At 42.2% G+C, this 12,365-nt stretch overlaps 1 protein-coding gene across 1 annotated transcript in view; it reads right to left on the bottom strand.

The window, feature by feature from the left end:
* LOC130309433 (zinc finger protein 569-like) overlaps nt 1-12,365 on the bottom strand; it is a 149,570-nt gene that overhangs the window by 45,497 nt on the left and 91,708 nt on the right. The window contains 1 exon segment of the mRNA XM_056552326.1: nt 10,331-10,398. Coding sequence (XP_056408301.1) covers nt 10,331-10,398 — 68 coding nt within the window.

Genomic DNA, 12,365 nt, shown 5'->3' with positions numbered 1-12,365 from the left:
GGTACCCCACTAGTTACAGTCACCCAATCAGAATAAGTACCATTAATAACCACCCTCTGTTTCCTATCACTGAGCCAGTCACTTACCCACTTACATACATTTTCTCCCAGCCCGATCCTTCTCATTTTATGCACCAACCTTTTATGTGGCACCGTATCAAATGCTTTGGAAAAATCCAGATATACGACATCCAGCGATTGCCCCTGGTCCAGTCTGGAGCTCACCTCCTCATAAAAGCTGATCAGGTGACAGGACCGATCCCTCATAAAGCCATGCTGATATGGGGTCATACATTTATTTTTATCAAGATACTCCAAAATGGCATCTCTTAGAAAACAAATAATTAGATAAATACCAGCGCTATATAGGTAATATATATATATATATATATATATATATATATATATATATATAGCAATGATAGTGGGTAAGTATCACATACCTATTCAGATGACGGGCTTCTATTTCTGCAGCTGTCCCTGGTCAGGTAGCTGGGTGCAGAACGAAAAGGAGAAAAAAACTCTTCAAATCCTGAAGGTTCTGCGGGCCTCTTCTATGAATCATGATCTTCAGTTCTTTCCCATTGATTTTTCAATGGGATATAGGTCAGGTGATTGGCTGGTGGTCGAAGTTTTGCAACATCTGGAGGGTCACAGTTTGAGAACACTGCTGTAAGAAGACGAGCGGCCTGGAGAATAATGAGACGACACATCGCGGTTATAGTCGGAGCGTTCTGGTTTATTATAAAGAAGCTGGATCTTATATAGGGAAAATATGTGACTAACGACCTATATAGGAACATGAACAAAAGGACAGAAAAATGATAAATTACATCATAGCCCCGCCCCTCATGATGTCACGCCCCGCCCCCTCAATGCAAGTCTATGGGAGGGGGCGTGACAGTCATCACGCCCCCTCCCATAGACTTGCATTGAGGGGAATTATAGCGTATGACCTGTATAGCGGACACTCCTTACAGTTCTAGGAAAGGACTTGTTAGGCCGGGTTCACACTACGGAATTTCATTTTGAAATCCCGCTCGGAAATTCCGGTGCAGCAGAGTGTCATTGCCGGCTATGGGATTCTGCTGCACAGTGCACACTGCAGATTTTCCTTCTGGAAAAATTCTGCCAGAACATTGAACTTGTTCTATGTTCTTCTGGAACCCGCTCCACAGACATCACTGTCTATGGGGACGGCAATGTCTGCGCGGTCCTAGCGCCGACTGATTCAGGCTGCCACCGCTGCCCGCACTCGGAATCTCCAAACGGATTTCATCTGGTCGGAGATTCTGCAGTGTGAACCCGGCCTTAGACGTCATTTGTCCATCTTAAAGGGGTACTCCGGTGGAAAACCTTTTATTTTTTATTTTTAAATCAACTGGTGCCAGAAAGTTAAACAGATTTGTAAATGACTTCTATTAAAAAAAAAGTCTTAATCCTTCCAGTACTTATTAGTAGCTGAATACTGCAGAGGAAATTATTTTCTTTTTGGAACACAGAGCTCTCTGCTGACATCTCTGTCCATTTTAAGAACAGTCCAGAGTAGGAGAAAATCCCCATAGAAAACATATACAGTACTGCTCTGGACAGTTCCTAAAATGGACAGAGGTGTCAGCAGAGAGCACTGTGTTCCAAAAAGAAAATAATTTCCTCTGTAGTATTCAGCAGCTAATAAGTACTGGAAGGATTAAGATTTTTTTTTACAGAAGTAATTTACAAATCTGTTTAACTTTCTGGCACCAGTTCATAAAAAAAAAAAAAAAGTTTTCCACCTGAGTACCCCTTTGAGCTCATGGGGGGTATTTATCGATGTTTGCTTATGTATTCCTTCTTTTAGTTATTTTTTCTTTCTTTCCTTTTTATGCAACTGTCACACTTGATAAATCTCTGACCACTGCAAGTCAAAAATCAATTTTTGCTTTGGTAAGCAAGTTTCTTTTTTAGGTTTTTTGTTTAGGGCACTGCACAATCAAAAAGTCGCACAAAAAATAGAGTAGTCGCGCATTCTACTTTTTTTTTGCGACAATTTTAAAAGGGTATTCCAGGAAAAAAACTTTTTTTTTTATAGATCAACTGGCTCCAGAAAGTTAAAAAGAATTGTAAATTACTTCTGTTAAAAAAATCTTAATCCTTTCAGTACTTATGAGCTGCTGAAGTTGAGTTGTTCTTTTCTGTCTAAGTCCTCTCTGATGACACCTGTCTCGGGAGCTGTCCAGAGTAGAAGCAAATCCCCATAGCAAACCTCTTCTACTCCGTGCAGTTCCCGAGACAGACAGAGGTGCCAGCAGAGAGCACTGTTGCCAGCCAGAAAAGAACAACTCAACTTCAGCAGCTGATAATTAATGGAAGGATTAAGATTTTTTTTAATAGAAGTAATTTACAAATCTGTTAAACTTTCTGGAGCCAGTTGATATATATATATAAAAAAAAAGTTTTTTCCCGGAATACCCCTTTAAGCAAAAAAAAAAAAAAAACCCTACTAAATGCTTTGATAAGTGACCCCCATGGTGTCCTGAACAATATGGCTGGATAACATATATTCCCTCACACGTATGTATCAGGATATAAGAGGCGGCACTTATAGATTTTATCAATAATCATCAAATAATAGGAAAAATACTAAGTAACAAGAGAACAAGTTACTAGAAGAAAAAAGAAGTAAAGTTGTCAACCCCCTAGAGCAGTGGTCTTCAACCTGCGGACCTCCAGATGTTTCAAAACTACAACTCCCAGCATGTCTGGACAGCCAAAGGCCTGTCTGCCCTCTCCAGGGGATCCACACTGTCTCTGAAAGGTAAATCAAGGCCTTTGTGCAGTGGTCTCCAACCTGCAGACCTCCAGATGTTGCAAAACTACAACTCCCAGCATGTCCGGTCAGCCAAAGGCCTGTCTGCCTTCTCCAGAGGATCCACACTGTCCCTGAAAGGTAAATCAAGGCCTTTGTGCAGTACTCTTGTCCTCCAGATGTTTCAAAACTACAACTCCCAGCATGCCCGGTCAGCTAAAGGCCTGTCTGCCTTCTCCAGAGGATCCACACTGTCCCTGAAAGGTAAATCAAGGCCTTTGTGCAGTGGTCTTCAAATTGTAGTCCTCCAGATGTTGCAAAACTACAACTCCCAGCATGCCCGGTCAGCTAAAGGCCTGTCTGCCTTCTCCAGAGGATCCACACTGTCCCTGAAAGGTAAATCAAGGCCTTTGTGCAGTGGTCTTCAAACTGTAGTCCTCCAGATGTTGCAAAACTACAACTCCCAGCATGCCCGGTCAGCTAAAGGCCTGTCTGCCTTCTCCAGAGGATCCACACTGTCCCTGAAAGGTAAATCAAGGCCTTTGTGCAGTGGTCTTCAAATTGTAGTCCTCCAGATGTTGCAAAACTACAACTCCCAGCATGCCCGGTCAGCTAAAGGCCTGTCTGCCTTCTCCAGAGGATCCACACTGTCCCTGAAAGGTAAATCAAGGCCTTTGTGCAGTGGTCTTCAAATTGTAGTCCTCCAGATGTTGCAAAACTACAACTCCCAGCATGCCCGGTCAGCTAAAGGCCTGTCTGCCTTCTCCAGAGGATCCACACTGTCCCTGAAAGGTAAATCAAGGCCTTTGTGCAGTGGTCTTCAAACTGTAGTCCTCCAGATGTTGCAAAACTACAACTCCCAGCATGCCCGGTCAGCTAAAGGCCTGTCTGCCTTCTCCAGAGGATCCACACTGTCCCTGAAAGGTAAATCAAGGCCTTTGTGCAGTGGTCTTCAAATTGTAGTCCTCCAGATGTTGCAAAACTACAACTCCCAGCATGCCCGGTCAGCTAAAGGCCTGTCTGCCTTCTCCAGAGGATCCACACTGTCCCTGAAAGGTAAATCAAGGCCTTTGTGCAGTGGTCTTCAAATTGTAGTCCTCCAGATGTTGCAAAACTACAACTCCCAGCATGCCCGGACAGCCGTTGGCTGTCCGGGCATCCTGGGAGTTATAGTTTTGCAACATCTGGACGTTTACATCACGCATAGTGCAGGCGCTGCATCACTTCATAGTCATGCCTCTGATGTCCGCCATTAACCCTTCAGATGCTGCAATCGAATCTAAAGGCTGTAATGACAGGTGCTGGACTATTGTACTGACGCCCCATGCAGAGGGATCGTGGGGGGGGGAGGGGTGCAGAGTCAAAATGGTGGCCAAAGTCGCCCCTCAAAGCAGACTAAATTAGCAGAGTGCAGATATCACTGATCAGTGCTATCCTATGGCAGAGCACTGAACAGTAAAAGCGATCTGTTGATTGCTAGTAATAGTCCCCTATGGGTGTTAAAGGGGTACTCCGGTGGAAAACTTTTTTTTTTTTTTTTTTTTTTTTTTTTTTTAAATCATCTGGTGCCAGAAAGTTAAACAGATTTGTAAATTACTTCTATTAAAAAATCTTACTCCTTCCAGTACTTATTAGCTGCTGAATACTACAGAGGAAATTCTTATCTTTTTGGAACACAGAGCTCTCTGCTGACATCACGAGCACAGTGCTCTCTGCTGACATCTCTGTCCATTTTAGGAACTGTCCAGAGCAGGAGAAAATCCCCATAGAAAACATTTGCTGCTCTGGACAGTTCCTAAAATGGACAGAGATGTCAGCAGAGAGCACTGTGCTCGTGATGTCAGCAGAGAGCTCTGTATTCCAAAAAGATAAGAATTTCCTCTGAAGTATTCAGCAGCCAATAAGTACTGGAAGTTTTTTTTAATAGAAGTAATTTACAAAGCTGTTTAACTTTCTGGAGCCAGTTGATAATTAAAAAAAAAAAAAGGGTTTTACACCGGAGTACCCCTTTAACCCCTTAAGGACTCAGGGTTTTTCCATTTTTGCACTTTCGTTTTTTCCTCCTCACCTTTTAAAAATCATAACCGTTTCAATTTTGCACCTAAAAATCCACATTATGGCTTATTTTTTGCGCCACCAATTCTACTTTGCAGTGACATCAGTCATTTTACCCAAAAATCTACAGCGAAACGGGAAAAAAAATCATTGTGCGACGAAATTGAAGAAAAAACGCCATTTTGTAACTTTTGGGGGCTTCCGTTTCTACGCAGTGCATATTTCGGTAAAAATGACACCTTATCATTATTCTGTAGGTCCATACGATTATAATGATCCCCTACTTATATAGGTTGGATTTTGTCGCACTTCTAGAAAAAATCATAACTACATGCAGGAAAATTAATACGTTTAAAATTGTCATCTTCTGACCCCTATAACTTTTTTATTTTTCTGCGTATGGGGCAGTACAAGGGCTCATCTTTTGCGCCGTGATCTGAAGTTTTTAGCGATACCATTTTTGTATTGATCGGACTTTTTGATCGCTTTTTATTCATTTTTTCATGATATAAAAAGTGACCAAAAATAAGCTATTTTGGACTTTTGATTTTTTTTGCGCGTACGCCATTGACCGTGCGGTTTAATTAATGATATATTTTTATAGTTCGGACATTTACGCACGCGGCGATACCACATATGTTTATTTTTATTATGTTTATATATTATTTATATGGAATTTGGGAAAAGGGGGGGTGATTTAAACTTTTAATAAGGAAGGGGTTAATGTGTGTGTGTTTAAACTTTTTTTTAACCCTTTTTTTTTTTACACTTTTAGTCCCCTCAGGGGACTTTTCGGAGGAATCATTAGATTCCTAATACAGATCACTATGGTTGCATAGAACCACATTGATCAGTGTACTCTGCGCTCGAATGATAAAGTCTGGTCCTGCCAGCACGGAAGGAGAGGTCAGTCCTCAGGCTACCTCAGCAGTGGATCGCCCCCCCCCCCCCTACACACACACGATCGCGCTGTGGGGGGGCGATCCACCCCACTAGACCACCAGGGACTGAATACAGGCACCTTTACACGCCGCTGTCAACTTTGACAGCGGCTATCTAAAGGGTTAATAGCTGCCCATGGCGATCGGCGCATGTAATGACGGGCAATACAGGGGCCGGAGCATCGTTACGTCACAGCTCCGCCCCCTCGTGACGTCACGGCCCACCCCCGTCAATACAAGTATATGGGAGGGGGAGGGACGGTCGTCACGCCCCCTGACAGACTTGCATTAAGGAGACGGGCCGTGATGTCATGAGGGGCGGAGCCGTGATGTGACGCTGCTCCGGCCCCTGTATCGCCCGTCATTACGCACAGAGCGAACTCACTTTGTGCAGTAATGATGGCGCGGTGCCGTAGCGGCGATCCCCGGGGTCCCCAGCAGGGGGATAAGATGTCTAGGGGCGGAGTACCCCTTTAAGAGGTTAAATAAAAAATCTTCTTTAAAAAAATATATAAATAAGCCCCAACCCTAATAAAAATGCCCCTCGTACAGCCCCGTATATGGAAAAATAAAAAAGGAATAGGGGGAATATTAAACATACTTAACTTTTGTAGCACTCAGAGCAGTACAATAATAGTAAAGTATGTAACATGGGGATCATCGTATTAACCCACAGAATAAAGGGAACGAGTCGGTTTCACTATAAATTGGGGTTTATACTGTAATTGTGTTTTTTGTCTAATCCCCTCCACATAATATAATAATAGCGCAGGTGGTGGATGAGGATAGATTTAGATATTGTGCCCAGACTGTGGCTATGCTGTATGTGTCTCATACAAGAGGATATTACAATAAACTTATATAAAAAAATCAGAGAGCGCTGAATGGGACTTAACCCCTTAAGGACCCGGGCTTTTTCCATTTTTTCATTTTCAATTTTTCCTCCTTAACTTTAAAAAATCATAACTCTTTAAAATTTTCACCTAAAATTCTATATGTTGGCTTATTTTTTGCGTCACTAATTCTACTTTGTAATGACATTAGTCATTTTACCCAAAAATCTACGGTGAAACGGGAAAAAAAATCAATGTGCAACAAAATTCATGAAAAAACACTATTTTGTAAGTTTTGGGGGGCTTCCGTTTTTACGCAGTACATTTTTCGGCAAAAATGATACCATATCTTTATTCTGTAGGTCCATACGGTTAAAATGATACCTTATTTGTATAGGTTTGATTTTGTATCACTTCAGAAAAAAATCATGAATACATGCAGGAAAATTTATACTTTTAAAATGGTCATCTTCTGACCCCTATAACTTTTTTATTTTTCTGTCTTCAGGGCGCTATGAGCGCTAAGTTTTTTGCGCCGTCATTTGAAGTTTTTAGCGGTACCATATTTGTTCTGATCAGACTTTTTGATCACTTTTTATTCACTTTTTTGTGGTATAAAAAGTGATCAAAAATGCGCTATTTTGGACTTTGGAATTTTTTTGCGCGTACGCCATTGAACGTGCGGTTTAAAAAGCGATATATTTTTATCATTTGGACATTTCCACACGCGGCGATACCGCATATGTTTTATTTTTATTATTATTTACATAATGTTTTTTTATTCTTGGAAATGCCGGGTGATTCAAACTTTTATTAGGGGAAGGGATAATTGAAAGGGTTAATGATTTTTTTATACTTTTCTTATGCAATATTATAGCTCCTATAGGGGGGGAGGGGCTATAACATTGCATTAACTGATCTTTAACACTGATTGATTCATCTCCATAGGAATGCATCAATCAGTGTTTTCGGCGATTGATTGCTCAGGCCTGGATCTCAGGCTTGAAGCATTCATTCGGCGATCGGACTGCAGGAAGGAAGGTAAGAAAACCACCTCCTGTGCTACAGCTGATCGGGATGATTATACCGCAGCGATCCCGAACAGCTCCCTGAGCTAACCGGCACATTTTACTTTCACTTTTAGCTGCGTGGCTCAGCTTTGAGCGCGCGGCTAAAGGGTTAATAGCGCGCGGCATCGCGATCAGTGCCGCGCGCTATTAGAGGCGGGTCCCGGCTTCACTATGACGCCGGGCCCGCCGCGATATGATGCGGGGTCACCGTGTGACCCCGCGTTATATCGCAGGACTGGGACCCAGGACGTACTCATACGTCCTGGGTCCTTAAAAGTTTTTTCCTGGAAAACCCCTTTAACCTCTTTTTTTTTATAAATCAACTGGCTCCAGAAAGTTAAACAGATTTGTAAATTACTTCTATTAAAAAATCTTAATCCTTCCAATAATTATCAGCTGCTGAAGTTGAGTTGTTGTTTTCTGTCTGACAACAGTGCTCTCTGCTGACATCTCTGCTTGTCTCGGGAACTGCACAGAGTAGAAGAGGTTTGCTATGGGGATTTGCTTCTACTATGGATAGTTCCCGGGACACGTGTCATCAGAGAGCACTTAGACAGAAAAGAACAACTCAACTTCAGCAGCTCATAAGTACTGAAAGGATTAAGATTTTTTTTATAGAAGTCATTTACAAATCTGTTTAACTTTCTGGAGAAAGTTGATATGTAAAAAAAAAAAAAAAAAAAAAATTTCTGGAAAACCCCCTTTAAATAATGAATAGTACAATAAGGAAAGTACTTGCGGAACACCTGTATATGGTGCGGGGAGGTAGCTGACAATAGTAAAGTGCATACGTGATTGGATTATTCAGGAGCTAGAAAAACATTCATATATAAATATACAGACACTATAATCACGCCCCCTCCCATTGAGGGGGCGGAGCCGTGACGTCACAATGCTTCGGCTCCGTGATCGCCAGTCATCAGACCCGCAGCTAACATGCTCCGGGGACTGATTGTAGCGGGTGATGCGTGCAAGATCACAGGGGTCCCCAGCGGCGGGACCCCCGCGATCAGACATCTTATGCCCTATCCTATGGATAGGGGATAAGATGTCTTAGCACCGGAGTACCCCTTTAAATAGACAACGGGAGGTGTAATCATGAGATGTATAAAATAGTCGTCTTTTGTACGTTATATCCAGAAACGGTCTTCTTTACTTTATAAAGAACCCAAAGAATTATTTTCTTAGGGAGGAAATTTTAATGAAAACCACAATTTTGCACATTTTGGATTGTTTCGTTTTCACGCTGTACACTTTACGGTAAAAATGACGTGTTCTTTATTCTGTGGGTCAATACGATTAAAATGATACCCATGGCTAGATACTTTTATATTTTTGGAACGCTTAAAAAAAATCTCAACTTTTTGTACAAAATCAGTAATATAAAATCACCCTATTTTGACCACCTATAAGTTTTTCATTTTTCCGTATATGGGGCGGTAGGAGGGCTCCTTGTTTGCGCCATCATCTGTACTTTTTATCAATACCACATTTGTGTATATAAAACTTTTAGATAACTTTTTATAAAAAATTTTTATATAAAATGTGACAAAAAAAGCTTTTTTTAGTTTACGTTTACGCCGTTCACCGTACGGGATCATTAACATAATATTTTGATAGTTCGGACATTTACGCATGCGGTCATACCAAATAAGTTTATTTTAAAAAAAAAAAGCGCTTTTTGGGGGTAAAATGGGAAAAAGGGCCAATTTTCATTTTTATTCGGGGAGGAGATTTTTCACTTTTTTTTTTTTTTTTTACTCTTTTATTATTTTTTTTTTATTTTTCAACATTTTTTTTCACTTTTTATGTCCCATAGGGGACTATCAGCTGATTGCCAATACTGTTCAGTGCTATGCATAGGACACAGCACTGATCAGTGTTATCGGTGCTCTTCTGCTCTGGTCTGCTCGATCTCAGACCGGAGCAGAAGACCCGAGGAGATGGCCGGAGGCAGGTGAGGGGACCTCCGGCCGCCATTACAGATGATCAGAGCCCCGCGGCAACACTGCAGGCGATCTGATCATCTATTTTAACATGCACATTGCCGCAGATGCTGTGAAAACGTAGTAATGCAGAAAGAGGAGGATCTGAGGCAACTACCTCTTTCATAGTACACCACTGGTGAAAGATTCGTTTTATCCGGGAATAAACTTTGTTTGTTGAAAAGTGACCAAAAATGCACTATTTTGGACTTTGGAATTTTTTTGCGCGCACGCCATTGACCGAGCGGTTTAATTAATTATATATTCTCCAAGATGGCCTTGACAAGGGTCTTAGCCCATCTACTCTAAAGGTTCAAGTCTCAGCACTCTCTGCCTTTTTAGGCAGATCCCTGTCACAAGAACCCCGAATCAAAAGATTCCTCAGGGGAGCGGAAAGACTTAAACCAAGGGTTCTTAGACCTATTCCCAGATGGCATTTATCCACTGTTCTCAATGGGTTATGTTCTCCCCCCTTTGAGCCTCTGGAAGAAGCTGACTTTAGGTATTTAACCCTTAAAGTCACCTTTTTGCTGGCCATAACCTCAGCCAAAAGAGTTGGTGAGCTTCAGGCCCTCTCGGCTTTTGAGTCTTCTACACTTTTTCTCCAGGATAGAGTCCTGTTGAGATATCTACCTACCTTTTGTTCCTAAGGTCCCGACCTTCTCAAACATCAACCAGGTCATATCTCTCCCAGTTCTGTGTCCTAACCCATCTCCTCCTGAAGAAGCTGCGAATCACACATTGGACATTTCAAGAATCCTTAAAATCTACATTGCAAGAACTGGAAATTTAGAAGATCAGAACACCTCCTCTCTTTTTCAGGAAAGAACAAAGGTTTTAAATGGGCGCTGTCATGACAAATTATTTTTTGATATGTTGTAGTACTTAAGTACTACAACATATCTCTAATATACTTTTATTTAAAAAAAAAATGCTTTTAAAAGATTTCTAAAAGCAATTTGAAATTCGGCCACTAGGGGGCGCCCTCCTAGTGGCTGAATGCAGTGCGGAATGACGTCACTGCAAAATTCCCACTGATTCCGGCAGGGCATCAGTCGAAATTTTGCGCAGGCGCAGTAACAGCCAGGGCTGCGCATCGGCTCCCTGCACTCGCCGACGGCCCTGCTGCAAGGTGCGGGGGGCGCGGTGGGGTGGCTGCTCCTGCAAGGTGCGGGGGGGGTGGGGGGGATGGGGGGAGCTGCTGCAAGGTACGGGGGCGCTGCTGCAAGGTGCGGGGGGATGGGGGGCACTGCTGCAAGGTGCGGGGGGTGCTGCTGCAAGGTACGGGGGGATGGGGGGCGCTGCAAGGTATGGGGGGGCGTGGGGGGAGGTTTGGGTGTTACCCACCGAGCGGCAGGAAGAGGCTCCCCCGCACCCGTCCCTCCCGCATCGGCTCCCGGCTCACTCCTTCCCCCGTGAAGCTCCTGTCCTGGGTGCCTCCAGTTGTTTTACCACTACAACTCCCAGCATGCCCTGACAGCCAATAGATGGAGGCACCCTGTTAGGAGAACTAAGGGCGGAAGTTGCCCCCCCCCCCCCGCCAGCAGGCATCAGTGAGCACACTACCAGGCAGACTAAATGCCATTTTTAAAATAGTAAAAAAAAATAAAGGCAGGGAAGGTGTTAGGGATAGAAGGGCAATAGGCAGGAACAGAAAAAAAAAACATGATGGTGGGAGCTACCCTTTAACCCCTTAAGGACCGGGGTTTTTTCCGTTTTTGCATTTTCGTTTTTTGCTCCTTGCCTTTAAAAAATCATAACTCTTTCAATTTTGCACCTAAAAATCCATATGATGGCTTATTTTTTGCGCCACCAATTCTACTTTGTAATGACGTCAGTCATTTTGCCCAAAAATGTACGGTGAAACGGAAAAAAAATCATTGTGCGACAAAATTGAAAAAAAAAACGCTGTTTTGTAACTTTTGGGGGCTTCCGTTTCTACGTAGTACATTTTTCGGTAAAAATGACACCTGATATGTATTCTGTAGGTCCATACGGTTAAAATGATCCCCTACTTATATAGGTTTGATTTTGTCGTACTTCTAGAAAAATCATAACTACATGCAGGAAAATGAATACGTTTAAAATTGTCATCTTCTGACCCCTATAACTTTTTTATTTTTCCGTGTATGGGGAGGTATGAGGGCTCATTTTTTGCGCCGTGATCTGAAGTTTTTAACGGTACCATTTTTGCATTGATTGGACTTATTGATAGCTTTTTATTCATTTTTAAATGATATAAAAAGTGACCAAAAATGCACTATTTTTTGCGCGCACGCCATTGACCGAGCGGTTTAATTAATTATATATTCTTATAATTCGGACATTTCCGCACGCGGTGATACCATATATGTTTATTTTTATTTTTATTTACACTGTTTTTTTTTTTTATTGGAAAAGGGGGGTGATTCAAACTTTTAATAGGGGAGGGGTTAAATTATCTTCACTTTTTTTTCACTTTTTTTTTTGCAGTGTTATAGGTCCCATAGGGACCTATAACACTGCACACACTGATCATTATTATCCCATAGGGACCTATAACACTGCACACACTGATCTCTTATACTGATCATTGTTATCCCATAGGGACCTATAACACTGCACACACTGATCTCTTATACTGATCATTGTTATCCCATAGGGACCTATAACACTGCACACACTGATCTCTTATACTGATCATTGTTATCCCAT

Source organism: Hyla sarda, chromosome 1 (assembly GCF_029499605.1).
Source record: "Hyla sarda isolate aHylSar1 chromosome 1, aHylSar1.hap1, whole genome shotgun sequence".
Lineage (NCBI taxonomy): Eukaryota > Metazoa > Chordata > Amphibia > Anura > Hylidae > Hyla > Hyla sarda.
Note: the sequence above shows the minus strand (reverse complement) of the source record. Positions and strands in the feature narration are given on the sequence as shown.